Genomic DNA, 16,391 nt, shown 5'->3' on the forward strand with positions numbered 1-16,391 from the left:
CCTCCTGGTGGTTCGTGACGATAAGCAGGCAGTTAAGTAATATCTGTTAATCAGATAAACGGCGTGTCAGTAAGAAAGCTTACAAATGAGAATAAACATACTAATATTGTTTATACTCGTCACGTGTCCAAGTTGAGTCAAGGCCAGTACATTGAGCACTCAACTCAGCAGTCAAGATAAAATATCAAGATTTGCACTTGTGCTTGAGCCATTGGTTGGTACCCATTAATTAAGGGATGGTGTGCATGGCAGGTGTTGGAAGATGCTTCAGCCAATGTAATAAAATATAGATTAAATATATGTGTATAACCATAGTTATATATTTAGATATATATTTGTATATACACATATATCTATAAGTGACCAAATAGAGAAAACATACCAGTGTTCGTTGTTTTCGGCGTTCTTATTCTCAAGGTGGTGGCACTCTCTATTCATGTATGGCTTCTTGAATAATTCAGATAAATCTCCGTTAGTCAAATTCTTTCGCATTGTCGCCTTCTCAGACTTGCCATACTTATCACACCCAATGAGCCCCGCAGGACCCATTTCTTCCTCATATAAAACAGCGTTAACCACATGGACCCGAGCTTTAAAAGGTTTATTATCTCCCCATACGACCTGGATCTCATCTCCATCCCAAAAAATCATAAACTGGTGGAGGGTAGATGGAACACAAAAATGTGGGTGTAACCAGTCACGCCCAATTAAGACGTTGTATGTCGCCCCTGCGTCGACCACGAAAAATGCCGTCATAGTCTTACATTTTCCCACTGTCATCTCCAGGGTGACCACACCTTTGGTCCTAGCTCTGCCCCAAGTCAGTGGGAATCAAGTCATCTTCCGTATTTTGCGACAACCTCATAGTGTTCATCGGAAGGATATTGACCGCGGAACCATTATCTATCAATGCTCGTGACACCGGCATTCCTTATAGGAAAACCCTGATGTGGAGTGGTTTCAAATGTTGGGACATTGCTGCAGGACGCTTCTCGAACATTACCCTGGGTGCCTGATCCCTCCCAATAGCCACCAACTCATCACTATGTGGTTTAGCTCTTATCACATCGACTTTTTATTTCTTATCTCGAGGGATCAACTCAGATGGATTTTCAATAATCTCTAGAACTTCTTGGCCTTCATGCTCAATCACCTCAACGTCCCCTTCCATGGTGGAGGGTTGATCAGGCTTAGCCTAAAAAATACAAAAACTAAAGTAAGAACCATATTACAACTCCTTCAAAAGAACCAAAACTTTATACCTTTTGAACCATCGTCTTGGCCATCCAGGTCTAATTCATCATCACCAAATTCTGTTTCATCATCAGCTTCTTTCATGGATGAAGATGCACATTTCTCTTCCGTGCCTCCCTTCCCAACTGCATTATTGTCCTTCGACTTTCCTTTCGGATCATCTTTCGAATCATGCTTAGCAGGTTATCTCCTAAGCAAAGTCACATTCTCTGGCTGTGGAATTGAGTATTTTTCTTCCATTCTTCTTAACTCAGTTATCATCCGCTGTCAACGTCTCATCTGAGCGCGAGACATGAATGCTGGCGGGATATCCCCGATCCCAGAGAACTTTGGATGACTCAACCTTGACTATCAACCTTCGCCAATGGCTGGTGGCCTGACCATTCTTTGCTTATGGCTTGGACGGTTAACTGATGTCTCAACCTGACGAGTCACATTTGAGTTAGGCTCCCTAGTGTCACGCCCCGCCTATGGAGGTTGTGCCACGCAGGCGACACGCAGACGCTGAGGAGGACGTTGTATGGCGACTACATGGCATGGGAGTTTCTAGAATCTTCCGGAGTAGTCTAGAGTTGTGTGGAAGATTCTAGATATGTGTAGAAATGTGTAGAACATTATAGAAGTGTGTGGAAGGTTCTAGAATTCTCCAGAATTGTGTGAAGTAGTATGAAGAATTCTAGAATGCTGTAGAAACTAGTAGATAAGTATGGAAGTGTGAAGAAGGTGGGAGAAGATTCTAGAGAATCGATCTCCACCGTTGGTTAGAATGCATCCTAGCCGTCCATTAGGGATGGGGATGCCTATAAATAGAGGTAGGACTTCATTTTGTAGGCAACAAGTCTTAGAGTGAGTCTTGAGAGCCTTGTAAAGAGCTTGAGTGTTAGCCTTGTACAAAGCATTCTTTGAAGTAATAGAAGTGTTCTTTCCTTGCCAACTTAAGTGCCTTAGTGTGTGTGAGTGTGCAAGCCAAGTGAGGAGAGGGCGAGGGCAACTACAACACTAGTAAGCGCACGAGGGGAGTGTGTTGGCTAAGGTGTGCACGGGAGTTAGGCTGACCAAGTACTTGCGAGAGTGGAAGCAACGTCTTGGTGCCGCACGGGAGCAGCTAGAGTGATGCTGAAACTCTAAGCCCGTGACAATTGGTATCAGAGCCAGGTTCGTCAAGGGAGCTTTGTTGGAGTAGACATGGCTAGCGGAGGAGACCACCAAGTCCACGTCTTGGAGCAGAGCTTGGAGGAGAAGCTTGCCACACACTTGGTCTACACGGAGACCAAGTTTAACAGGCTTGAGAGAAAGATGGCGGAACTCTACGAGCTGATTGACGGCATTGCCAACAAGGCGCGAGAGAAGGAAAGGGACTTGTATGATCAGGTAGACGACTTGCGCATGGAGATTGCCGAGTGCAAGAAGGAGTTCTCCCAGGCGCGCGAGGTCGTGGTGAAGCTAAGGAAGAAGAAGGCGCCGGAGCCCAAGGAGTACGATGGGGCAAGGAATGCGCGCCAGATTGACAACTTCTTTTGGCACATGGAGCGGTACTTCGAGTGCATGGAGATCGAGGATGATGAGGAGAAGGTGCAGACAGGCACCATGTACCTCACGGACACTGCCGCTCTATGGTGGAGGCAGCACTTCACCGGTAGAAGCGCAAGAGCAGTTGACACATGGGAGGAGTTCAAGAGGCAGCTCAAGAGGCAATTCTACCCTGAGTGCATTGAGGACCTAGCCATAATCAACCTAAGGCACCTGAAGCAGAAGGGTAGCATAAGGGAGTATGTGAAGGAGTACTCCAATTTGATGCTGGAGATCCCAGAGATGCCGGAGCGGCAACGCGTGTGCTTGTTCATAGATGGGCTGCAGTCTTGGGTGGCCACGGAGCTAAGGAGGAGGGAGCCTAGAGACTTGGCATCCACAATGGCTATAGCGGAGCGCCTTGAAGACTTTAAGGGCGATGACAAGAGGGCCACGTCTCCCAGGAGGGACCACGGCAAATGTGGGGGAGACCGGCGCTTCAAGAAACGGGGCTCGCCCAAGTCCAGTGATGATGAGCACAGCGATGAGGAGAGACGCCCACGCCATGATAAAGGCAAGGACCATGGAGAGAGGTCTAAGGCTAGTGGCAAATGGGAGCGCCGCGATAAGGGCAAGTGGGAGCCGAAGTGCTACTTGTGCGAAGGGCCGCACATATTGCGACACTGCCCCAACAAGAAGACCATAAGCGCCCTTGTGAAAGATAAGGGCAAGGGCAAGGTGGACGATGTGGGCAACGACGAAGACAGGTGCATGGGGGCTATACAGATGCTGAGTAGCATGGCACATGACACCAAGAAGAAGGGCAAGGCGAAGAAAGTAGCTGGGGTGCGCTATGTGGATGCGCAGGTTGGTGGCAAAGCCGTGCAAGCGTTGGTGGACACGGGCGCCACACACAACTTCATTACCCCAGAGGAGGCGCAATGACTTGGCTTGGAGATGCGCAAGACGGAGGGATGGATCAAAGCCGTCAACTCCGAGGAGGCACGTGTGAGTAGAGTGTGCAAGGAGGTGGAGCTATGCATGCAAGGATGGAAGGGCAAGGCCGACTTCCAGGTTGCGGAGATGGACGACCATGACATGGTGCTGGGGCTGGAGTTCATAGACAGGAACAACGCCGCGCCACTACCATGCCTTGGTGCGTTGATGATACTTGGAGGTGAAGAAGGCAAGGCCGCATGCATAGTGTCACTCGTGGGCCGGAAGGAGAGTCCAGAGGTGGCAGTCAACACGATGGAGCTTGTGAGGACCTCACATCTCCCGAAGGGCGCTCGTACGTTTGGGCCAAGAACATATGCGCAAGTGCTGATGACCTGCGAGAGGCTGGGTCAGCTAAAGAAACCGTGACGAGGGCGTCACGGAAATGGGTGGGGGAGAATGTCACGCCCCGCCTATGGAGGTTGTGCCACGCAGGCGACACGCAGACGCTGAGGAGGACGCTGCATGGCGACTACATGGCATGGGAGTTTTTAGAATCTTCCGGAGTAGTCTAGAGTTGTGTGGAAGATTCTAGATATGTGTAGAAATGTGTAGAACATTATAGAAGTGTGTGGAAGGTTCTAGAATTCTCCAGAATTGTGTGGAGTAGTATGGAGAATTCTAGAATGTTGTAGATACTAGTAGATAAGTATGGAAGTGTGAAGAAGGTGGGAGAAGATTCTAGAGAATCGATCTCCACCGTTGGTTAGAATGCATCCTAGCCGTCCATTAGGGATGGGGATCCCTATAAATAGAGGTAGGACTTCATTTTGTAGGCAACAAGTCCTAGAGTGAGTCTTGAGAGCCTTGTAAAGAGCTTGAGTGTTAGCCTTGTACAAAGCATTCTTTGAAGTAATAGAAGTGTTCTTTCCTTGCCAACTTAAGTGCCTTAGTGTGTGTGAGTGTGCAAGCCAAGTGAGGAGAGGGCGAGGGCAACTACAACACTAGTAAGCGCACGAGGGGAGTGTGTTGGCTAAGGTGTGCACGGGAGTTAGGCTGACCAAGTACTTGCGAGAGTGGAAGCAACGTCTTGGTGCCGCATGGGAGCAGCTAGAGTGGTGCTGAAACTCTAAGCCCGTGACACTAGGCCTCCAAACAACATAAGTTGGATTCCTTGCATGACTATTGTAGTTCACTTCTCGCCTTCGCTTGAGATGCTCATTGGCATTCGACCTCCCGTCAGGCCATGTTAATCGGCTAGTCACAGGCACCCTAGACGGGGGTGACCTAGGTCTGTTTCCATGACGTGAATTTCCAGGATGTCCCCGAGTGTCACCATGGAATCTCTCTTGGTTCCTTCTAACGTCTGTCTTGCACTTGGGGCATAATCCCTGCTTGATCAGTGCCAGTTGAGGTTCCCTTAACTCCTTTTCCAAGTCATCTTTGGACCTTGGAATTTTCTCAACCATTGGCTTCTTTCCTTCAGCCTTGCTTTCTTTGTTTGCCAAATCCTCAAAATCAATCATTCTTCGTGGCTTACTGACCATTGAGATCTCAATCATGTTACTGCTGACCAAGGCTAGGAATGGATCATTGTCAACGCCTATCACCTCTTTCTTCTTTTCTAGGAATTTCCATGCCCCCTTCTCAATCTATGCCTGAATCACATTACGAAAGACAACACAATTGTTAGTTGCATGATTCCAAGAGTTATGATATTTGCAATACTCTCGACCTTTGATCTCATCAACCGAGGGGATTTTATGCACTCCAGTGATTTTGATAATTTTATCAAACAAAAGGTGGTCAAAGATTTGTTCTGCTTTGCTTATATCGAAAGCATATTGCTTGCCAACCTCAAAGATATTCCTTTTGGCTGAAGATGATAAGGGTTGAACACCATTAACGGTCTCTATAGGCTTAGCCAAAGCTTTACAAACATACGGCTTTTTTTAAATAATTTCAACAACATTGACATCTAGATCATTGTGTATTGTGTCAACCATGTGTATTTCGTAATTAGGATCCTTATAATAGGTCCCCCGAGAGGAGTTTTTTCTCTCATTTTCCTCTCGTAGTATTTTTTCATACTTGGTGACCCTATCGGCCAATTAGAATAAATCTCCAAAATGAGTACCCTCAAACTTCTTTCGTAGTTCGAATTCTAAGTCGCTAAGAGCCAAGTTGACAAACTCTTTCTTAGGTAGAGTGAGTTGGCACCTATTTTGTGCCTTCTTAAACCTATTCAAAAATGTCTCAACATCCTTATTTGGCAACTGATGGATCTAGATAGGTCAGATATAGAGACCTCTGGTTCTATTCTATAGAACTGATCATGGAAAACATCCTGTATTTGTTGCCAAGTATGGATGGAATTTTGTGGCAAGTTTAGATACCACTTGAAGGCAGTCTCTGTGAGAGTGTTGGAGAATAGCTTCATTTTATACCAATCGTTGTTACTAAGCGGCCCACATTTTAACGTGTAACGGCCAATATACTCAAGAGTCGATTGGTTGCCTTCTCAGGTTGTAAAGTTCGGCACCTGAAAATTTTGGGGAAGATCCATCCAATCTATCAAATCAGGAAATGGGTGCCTAAACATAGGTCGAGTGGCCCTTTTCAAAGATGGTCCATATTGTTCTTGTATGACCTCAGCTAATTGCTCCCTAGTCATGACCATAGGCGGGACTTGGTCTTGAAAAAGAGCATTGGGCCAAGGGTTTATGTCCCTCTTGCCCCACTGGGTTCGCAACCTGAGGTGGCAAGACTTGAGGTTGAAGATGGGGAGGTCGACCACTTGGTTGGTCATGATTTCTCCATCTTGGTTACTGGTGACCAATCACTCCTGGCTCTACTAGATGGACTAGTGGTAGAACCGGTGCTATTGGTCAAGGACCATTAACCATGGGAGGTGTTTGGGCACCTCTTTCTGGTTGACTAACTTGTTAAGGAGGAAATTGGTCCCTTTGTCTATCATTTTGGTTTTCTAACCTAGGTGGCTGAACAATAACCTGCCTATCAATACGAGTCACTAAGGCATTGATCACCCCATTCAGCTATTGGAGCTAAGTATTAGTTATATGGGATGAAGCCACTAGCGGCTCCATATTTTTGTTGATTTCCCAAGCAACTTGGTGTTGGGAAGCCTCCACTCTACTTTTAAATCGTGTCACCATATTGCTGACTCTCGGCCGCCACTTGGTGGCTGGCCTGATGTCCCTCCTCATGCTCGGACCCACTTGGTGATTGAGAGTCTTGATCATGACCATAGTGACACTGAGAGATAATGGCCAAGACTCCTAATCATGGCCATAGAGACTGAGAGTCTTGGTTAAGACTCTGGATCATGATCATAGTGACTGAGAGTCTTGGTCATGGTTGGTTATAAGCTCAATTCCTTATCTCAGTCCTAACGGCCTAAGAATTCCATTCTTCTTAACTCCCGACCTTAATTCCGATCACCGTGATTAGAAATTAATCTTTCGCCCCCAATGATCATAGGCTGACCCAGAGTTCAGACCTCGGGATTTTTTACCACGTCGCATGATTACTTCGGATTATATTTTAGGTGTTAACAGGCTGCAAATGGGTCTCCACAATAAGGGTGTGTTTAGTAACCCAAAACATTTTTTGTTTTATGTTGTCAATCCTTAAAAAAGAGAAACAAACACAAAAATCATGTTTAGTAATTTGTTTTTGTTTTTGTTTCTTCTTAATGAAAAACATTTCTCATTTTTATGAAAGAAAGAGAAAACATCAAAATGATGATTCTTGTGTTTTTTCACTATAGTAGAGGAAACGTTTTCACCACTGTTTCCCTCGTTTTTTACGCAACAACTAACATTACTCTTCCATTAATACACAACCACTGACATTACTCCATTAGTACTTTTATATTCTATATATATACATTATACAAAATCTATTTTAACATTCTATATATATACATTATACAACTGTACGCCCGGTATTTTTTTTTTCTTCTTTTTTTTTTATTGTTATAAATGTATTGATTGTCGTTTGTTTTCAGATTTTTTGTTAATATATATATATATATATAATCTATTTTTATATTCTATATATATACATTATACAATTGTATGCTTATCTTGCCCTGTATATATATATTTTTTTTTCCTTTTTAGATTATATCTTTTATAATGATTGAAAGTTAGATTTTGATAGATGGATGAAAAAATAAATTAAAAAAATTTCCCAAAAAAAAAAAAAAAAAAAAATTTGTAACAAATATTTTACTAAACACCGCTTTTTGTTTTTTGTTATTAAATTGTGGCAACAAGAAAGGTTACTTAACGTTATTTTTGCTTTCTGTTTTTATTTCGAAAAACAAAATTATATTTTTATTTCTTTGCGACTACAAAAAACAAAAAACGAAAACGTTACTAAACACACCCTAAAGTGTCATGCAGACGGAACAATTCAAAGATATAAAGCCCGGTTAGTTGCAAAGGGCTTCACTCAGACCTATGGAATTGATTATCTAGAAATATTTGCTCTAGTTGCCAAAATAAACTCTATACATGTCCTCCTTACTCAAGCTGCTAATTTGAATTGGCCTTTAAATCAGCTAGATGTAAAGAATGATTTCCTTCATGGTGACTTGGAGGAAGAGGTGTATACGACTATGCCACCAGGGTTTAAGATTTCTAATGGTCAGAATTTAGTGTGAGAGCTAAATAAAGCCTTATATAGGTTAAAGCAGTCACCACGTGCTTGATTTGAGAGGTTTAACACTATTGTGAAAAGACTAGGGTACACAGAGTCAGGAAGATCATACTCTCTTCATTAAGAAGCACCAGGGGTGCACCACTGCCCTTATTGTATATGTTGATGATATTGTTATCAATGGAAATGATCCAAAAGAGATTCATCAAATGAAGTCATTCTTGGGGACAGAGTTAGAGGTTAAAGACCTCGGATCGTTGAGATACTTTCTTTGCATCAAGGTGTGTAGATCCAAAAAAGGGGTATTCATTTCTCAATGGAAGTATGTATTAGATTTGTAGGCTGAAACCGGCAGGCTTAGAGCTAGACCTATTAATATTCCCATTGAGCAGAACCATAGGCTTAATGATGTGAATGGTGACCCATGAGATGATGTGGGAAGATTTCATCGATTGGTCGGGAGACTAATTTACCTATGGATATTGCATATGTTGTTAGTGTGATTAATTAGTTTACGCATGCCCCGCATCTGTGTTACCTGGACTCTTTATGTGAGGCCGAGGTGCTCGTGTCGAAACGACACGAACACCAACTCTTGATATGGGTCGGACACTCTGTTGTGCGATCGGACACGGCGGTTCATGAAGAAAACTTGCAGATCATTTGGATCGGTTGACGCTTGTGAAAGTTTGATATTTTTTTTGGATTGTTTCTTCATAGATCGGCTACCCTTTTACTTGTTTGGAGGTTCTCTGGTTTAAAAACGGCGTCTTTGCTAAAAGCTGAAGATGATTGTGTTTCACGCACAGCCTTTGCACGCATATTTGTATAAACCAAGAATATTTTTCACACTGGATCAGTTGGTTTGTTGAAAGGCTGTGTTGCTGCCACGTGAGTCTCCACTTGTATATAATGGAGACTTTTGGACTTCAACAGCTGTTATATTAATGACAGCTGTTGTTTTGAAAAGTTGCTGACAGCTAATTTTTTATTCACTCTGTATTTAATGTATTTAAAAGATAGTGGAAGAGTAAAATAAAATAAATAGGGAAAGGGAAATTTGACACGTGGTTTTAAAGATAGTGAAAGAGTAAAATAAAACAAATAGTGAAAGGTTATTTGTCAAACGTGACTCGAGATATAAAATACTAATCTTTATCTTTTACACTTTATCCATTTAAAACTTTTTTTATAACCAAATCATCCAGACTTTTACAATTTTTTAACTTTTAGTATATAAATGTAGCATCTTATAAGTTTATTAAGATTACATGTAAATATTTTAACGTGTCCAAGTGTCTGTGCTCAATTTTTGGACACTTTTTAGCCGAGTCCCCGTGTCCAATAATTCAAAAGAATGCCGAATCCGACCTCTAGACAAGTACCTGTGTCCGACACCCGTACCCGAGTCCGGGTAACATAGCCCCGCATACACCTTGTCTTGAGGCAGCTCATCATTTTCTCCGCTACCTCAAGGGTTCATCATGTAAGGGGATATTGTTTGGCCATCATGGCCACTTACTTTTTGAAGCCTATATGGATGCTAATTGGGCAAGATTTGTGACAGATCGACGATCTACTTCAGGATATTGCACATTTGTTGGAGGTAATTTTTTTTCATAGCAAAGCAAGAAACAATCTATAGTAACTAGATATAGTGTAGAGACGGAGTTCAGATCCATGGCACATGGAGTTTGTGAGTTGTTATGGGTACAAACTTTGTTGGATGAGTAGGGTAATCCTATTTGCAAGTCAATGAAATTGTATTGTGACAACAAGGCTTCTATTAGCATTGACGCAATCTAGTTCAACATGACAAGACAAAGCACATTGAAGTCAATCGACACTTTATCAAGGAAACGTTTCGTCTTAGGCTAATTTGTACTCCATACGTCAACACACGATGAAGTTATTGATGTTTTGACTAAGGGTGTGAGCAAGACTTGTTTGCAAAATATGTTAGTCAAGCTAGGCATGATAAATATCTTTGCACCAGCTTGAGGGAGAGGGTTGTTAGGGGCTTATTTGTTACTACTTATTTAATGTTGGGGGCTTATGTGTAATTTTTGAAACTTGTTAGTATAAATAGAATGTGGTGGAAGGATGAAAGTATTCTTCCATTCTTTCTCTCTTTCCCCATCTCTCTTTCTTTTCCTCTCCTCCTCTTTCTTCTCTTCTTCATCTTCTACTTTACTTTTATTTTGGTTATCTCTTAAAGTCAACAAAGTACATATGCTCTCACAGTCTCACCGTCTAAAAAGATAAGGCAAACAGTCCAAACGTTTGAAACCTTCCATAAAATAATAGGAAATTGAGATTATCATATAGTTAAATCATATATGATCTGCAATTCAGTACCTATGGCCAAAAATTTTCTCAAAAATTTGTGGGCCCCGGAAACACAAAAAAAATAATAATTAAAGGAGTGAAAAACACTTGGCCTTTATATTGTTGTAATTCTTAATGTCGTCGTCATTGCAGACTTGCAGTTACTATGAATAAAATAATAAAATATCATAAAGAAACAGAAGGATTCATGCATGTAATTGTTTGAAAAGCTCCCTGGGATTTTAATAAACCATTGGAAACTGCATGTTCAAAAAATAAATTTGAGTCTCTAACATCCAAGAAGACATGACAAAAATCTTTTGACTATGGGAACTAGAAAAATGTGAAAATTCAATAGTCATACCTCAACTACACCGAATTGATATATAACTGGGACATAGGCTCAATCCCGAAGGCCAAGTTCAAACTCCAGCTCATCATCCTCCTCAAACAACTTTAAAAGACGAGCATACTGCTCTTCACGTTTTTTCTTCTGCCATAATTTGAAAAGGAAAAATGATAAAAACACAACTGCCACAAGCACAAGGCATATGATGACTACCCTTGACCCAGTGCCAGTGCTGGAAGTAGTGTGAGTATCAGCCTTAGTCCCATTTTTGGGATTTGATGAATCAGTTGAAAAACCTGAAATTGAGAAAATGTCTAAGAGAGACTTAAGACAACAAAAAGAATACCAAAATCAAGAACTGTAGAAGGGAGATATCTCTCAATTCTGATGGTAACTCATTTTCTAAAGGGCATACTTTAAGATGTAAGGACCATGTTTGGACAGGTCCATCATTAGCATGCTCAGCAAAGTTTCATATATATAAGCCCCAAAACAAAGTACAACCAAGACTAAAAGCATAACAGAAATTATCTTCAATTGAAGTTACTCCAACCATCTCCCGAAATGAGCATTTTTAATTCTATTCTTTCTGATCTTACCACACATCCATCTCAACATCCGCATTTCTGCCACACTTTATGCAAATGTTGTTTTCTAGCTGCTCAACATTCGGTACCATAAAGTATGGTTGGTCTAATAGTTGTTCGATAGAACTCCCCTTTCAGTCATAAGAGGATACGATTTTTATTATATGACATAAAAGGTCTACATAATTTTTTACTAGATAAATATGTTTGGTTGTTTAAAAGAATAAATGAAATATAAGAATATAAATAATTGATTTTGAAGGAACATTTAGAGAGAGATATAGACAATTATATTATACTTAACAAAGTTACGCATAAACACACTTTCTTTAGAAAGATAAATAAGGACATCATTGCAAGTTCATATAATTTTCTAAAGAAAGAAAAATATTTTTGTGCTCTGTTGGAGGAAATTTTTTGGGGAGCATTAGATGGTTATGGAGAGTTACTTTATCTCAAAATTTTCCTTTTCCTGCTATCCAAACACTTAAAAAAAAATCCATTTATTTTCCTTTACCACTAATTCCATCTAACCAAACGAAGCCAAAGGGTCTTTGATGGAAAGATGAATATTTGATAATGCTATGTATATAACTAAATGTTTAATACTATAACCCATCAGAGAAAGTGATTTGAAAATCTGAACTTTCGAAGAATATATTGAACATCCAGAGGTTATTTTTGGGTTAACTTTGAAGTTCAACCGAACTCAATACAAAAGAAACTAGGTTGTGAGCATATATGACTGGACAGCTCTCTGAGTCTAATTTTCTAACAGAACAAACGACACTCGATTCGGATTCTCCAAAAGTGAGTTAAAGCCTACTGAAAGGTGTTTTTAACTTTTTTACTAGTTGAATCTATACACTTGGAAAAAACACAAAAGTTGTCATGAAGCACTGAGGTTTCAATTTCTCTTACTTGTGATGGATCAAGGTAAGATCTGCCTCGTTCGTGGTGTTATCCGCTTTTCGTGCATCAAAGTTGAATCCTAACAGGGAATTAGAACAGCATTTTCTTTATGAAGATTAAATATGTATCCTTCAGAGTTAAACTAGTAAATTAGTAGTAGTTAAAGGTGTTAACCAGTAATTTTTAGTTTCTTTCAGGATGCCATATGCCTTGGGGGCAATGAAAAGACTAGTCCGATTTCATATTTTTCAAACTGGGTACTATCAAAATTATAACGTGGAAAGCTTCGGATCGATCTAGAAACTAAATTTTTTTATAAAAAAAATTATATAATTCAAACGGATTTTGCAAAAGAAAATCAAATGTTACAAATAGAAAAACAAAAAATGGCGTTTAAAAAAAATAATAATAAATTAAAAAACAACTCGACATGAACACACATACACAATTCAGAGAGATCTATAACGGATTTGAAAAATGCTCCAATTACAATCACAATTACAGTCACAGGCTCAATACCAATTTCATCTGAATAATTCACATTATATATATATACGCATACAAACACACATGTATTATAAAATGTAGGTACTGCAAAAATTATTGGGTAGAAGATCTGAGAAACGAACCAGGAACGAGTAGTAGAGAAATTGACAAGAAGAATAGTAGGAACCACAGCGATCTCTTCTGTCCTGAGATCTCAGTCATCTCTCTTTTCTTTCTCTCTCTTTCTCTTCTTTTTCTTCTCTCTCTTCTTTCTCTCTCTTTCTCTTCTTTTTCTTCTCTCTCTTCTTTCTCTCTCTCTCTCGCTCGCTCTGGAAATATCGCTCTGTGGAAAAACTACGCTACCGTTGGAGGTTGTGTTTCAAGTTTCGACTATTTGTATTTTATCACTCCCTTCTAACTTTTATTTTGGCAAAAGTGCGAAATACCCCTTCACTTTTAGCAAATAAACAAAATACCCTGAACTAAAAAAGTGAGCAAATTATTCATGCCAGTTCTAAAAGTGAGTACTTTGTCCCCCCTAGGTGCCGGAATCCGCTCTCTGTTCATATAATTATGCACGTGACATACTCCTTAGTCTTAATTACAAAAATATCCTCCAATATGCCATTCATGTCCTCTCTCTCCCCATATAAAGCATTTTGGCTTTCTTTATTCCTATCAAACCCATTTGCCCATCTCTCTCTCCATTGCCCATAGTCTCTCTACTCTCTCCCTGGTCAGTTTATATATATATATATATATATATATATATTGTTACATATATTAATTATATTTTATGTAATTACTAGACCATATATGAACATATTATTACTATTTTTACTCATATTGATTCTTTTTTTCTTTTTTTTTTAACCCTAGAAATTTAAGTGTAGTTCGGGAGCTCTGATTCATCAAGGAGAATCAGTAACATGTAGAGGACAAAAAATAGAAAGAGCATATGAAAATTATTCCTGATAAGCAAGATGAAAAAAAAAAAAAAAAAAAAGGGGTAACCAAGAGAAATTTGGGAAACTAAAGAAACTTAGCATTCAAACTCGAGAACAGAAAATCATAAAAACGTGAATAGCCAAAAATCTTGTGAACAAAGCACCAAAATAAAAACTTAATAAATTGCAAGAAAACTCCAATTCTATAAAGATCAAAATTCAGTAAGAGATTTGTTTGAAAATTTGCCCCTGCATTAGGACTATGGGTGCTCCAACAAACCAACTCCTTCTGCAATATATATATATATATATATATATATATATAAACCAACACCATCTCATCAACGAAAAGACAAACCTATTTGAGGATTTTAACATTTAACTTGCAGTGAACAGAAAATTAAAATAAAGTGAACTCAATAACCCAAAATCTAAATAATTAAAAAAAAAATTAATTTTTTTTAATGCAAACCAGTCTCAAACACATGAAGGTTCAAACACATATAAGCATTAAAATTGAAACCCAGTTTTGAAAATAAAAAAATAATAAAACCGAAACCCATTTGAGGATATAAGCATTTAAGTTCTAACGAACAGAAAATTAATTGTGAAAGCAAACCATTCAAAGCAAGAGATATTTGACAAACCTGATCGATTTGGCAGAGATACATATTGTTCTTGATAAATTGCAAGTGGAAAACTTTCATTTTTCTGTATGATGTACGCAAGTTACTGGCGGCAATTGCTCAATTGTTCGAGCGCAATCCAGTGGTTGTTGGTTGGTTCCTGCATATGTATTGTAGGCAGCTTTTGTATCACACACACACAAGGGCACTTATGGTACGTAGCATTCTTCTTCTTTTTTCTTTTTTTTTTTTGTATAATGAAAAGGGTTAAATAAGTAATTGTACATTAACAATCACCGGAAAGCAATTGGCGGTTTTTGTCAGGGCAAAGTGCTCAATTTCAAAAATACATGAGAAATACTTTTGCTCACTTTTTTAGTTTAGGGGTATTTTACTTATTTGGTAAAAATTCAGGAGTATTTTGCACTTTTGCTTATTATTTTCTTGCCATATCTTACTTCAATTACCTCTTTGATAGCAATTAACTTGGATAAGCAATAATGAGTAAATTTTAAAAATAGGATATAATATTCTCTTCTTTTTTTTTTTTTCTTTTTTCCTTTTTTTGAGCTTTTCTTAGGGAGGGAATTTGATTTCCTTTGTCCAAATTAGAGTTTGTTTTTTTGGGGAAGTAATTAAAGAAATTTATACAAAAAATGGAATTCTTAATTTGATTGTCTTGAATTTGACATAAGTTAATTTCACAAAAACCCATTTGTACAATGTGTTTCATTAATATTGTCTTAAATATAAAACCAAATAACTTAAATATAAAATCAAATAAAGTTAATAGGTTACCAGTGGTCCAAGATGTTATTAGCAAAGGAAAATAATGAATTTGCCATCTGAAAAGAAGGGGGAAATTGGTAATTTCACAAATCCTTCATATTTGAAAATATGATAAATTACCCTAAGAGATTAGGTCATATTTAGTTTTAATTTTCACTTACACCCCAATTTACTTTTTGGCCTCTTACACATGCAAATTGATCCTTTTACCCTCAATTTTTTACTACAAAATAAATGTAATTTTAAATGACAAAAAGGCCCCTCTGTGTGTGTATATATATACTGTTTGTAAATGCCAAAACCGTCATCACAGCCAACAAGCTCGGCTGGTCGCGGTGCTTGAACCATCAATCCCGTCTTTGATTTTCATTTTCAGCCCCATCATTGCAACTTCACACATCAAAAAACACACAAACCACAAACTCATTTTCATACCCCTCTGTGCAACTTCACACATCAAAAAGCAAAAAAACAAAAAAAACCATTTTGTATGTGTGTGTGTGTGTGTATATATATCCGGTGGTGGTAATCGGCAAGGAAATAGCGGCAGCGGCGGTAATGAGGAACGGCGGTGATGTTCATGATGAGCCGATGAGGTAGAGATTTGCTGGTTGCGTTGTACGACAGTGAAACAACTTTGGGCTTTCGCCGGCGTTGCTGATGATGGAGTTTCTGGCTCTCGCCGTCCGGTAAAGTGAAGGACTAGAGATTTGGTCAAGGACCGGAGATGGTAGAGAACTACTGTCGCTAAAGCGTGTTGCGCGTGGAGGTGCCGGCACCGAAGGTCTGTAAGATCTTCTAATCGTAGCATTGTCCTGTTCTAAATACATAGAAAACCTATAATGAATTCCTAAATTGCTGAAGAGAGAACCAAAGATTGGAGAAATTTTCCGGAGAGAAAAAGTGAAGGGTATAAAATGAGATAAGGCTTAAGTATTGTATTGGTACTGAATTGTGGGTCTTCCACACATGGGGATAAAAT

The 16,391-nt window shown here is 39.4% G+C and overlaps 1 protein-coding gene across 1 annotated transcript in view; it reads right to left on the minus strand.

The window, feature by feature from the left end:
- The window catches only part of LOC132300527 (uncharacterized), a 28,587-nt gene extending 15,126 nt beyond the window's left edge, over positions 1-13,461 (minus strand). Inside the window, exons 1-2 of the mRNA XM_059797642.1 lie at positions 13,191-13,461; positions 11,078-11,358 (exon numbers count right to left, since the gene is read on the minus strand). Coding sequence (XP_059653625.1) covers positions 11,117-11,358; positions 13,191-13,269 — 321 coding nt within the window. The 5' untranslated portion in view covers positions 13,270-13,461 and the 3' untranslated portion in view covers positions 11,078-11,116. The remainder of the gene's footprint in view (positions 1-11,077; positions 11,359-13,190) is intronic.
- Positions 13,462-16,391: the final 2,930 nt, after the last annotated feature.

Source organism: Cornus florida, unplaced genomic scaffold, assembly GCF_030987335.1.
Source record: "Cornus florida cultivar Cherokee Brave unplaced genomic scaffold, ASM3098733v1 CherokeeBrave_3.0.0_Hap2_Chr03, whole genome shotgun sequence".
NCBI classification, from domain to species: Eukaryota; Viridiplantae; Streptophyta; class Magnoliopsida; order Cornales; family Cornaceae; genus Cornus; species Cornus florida.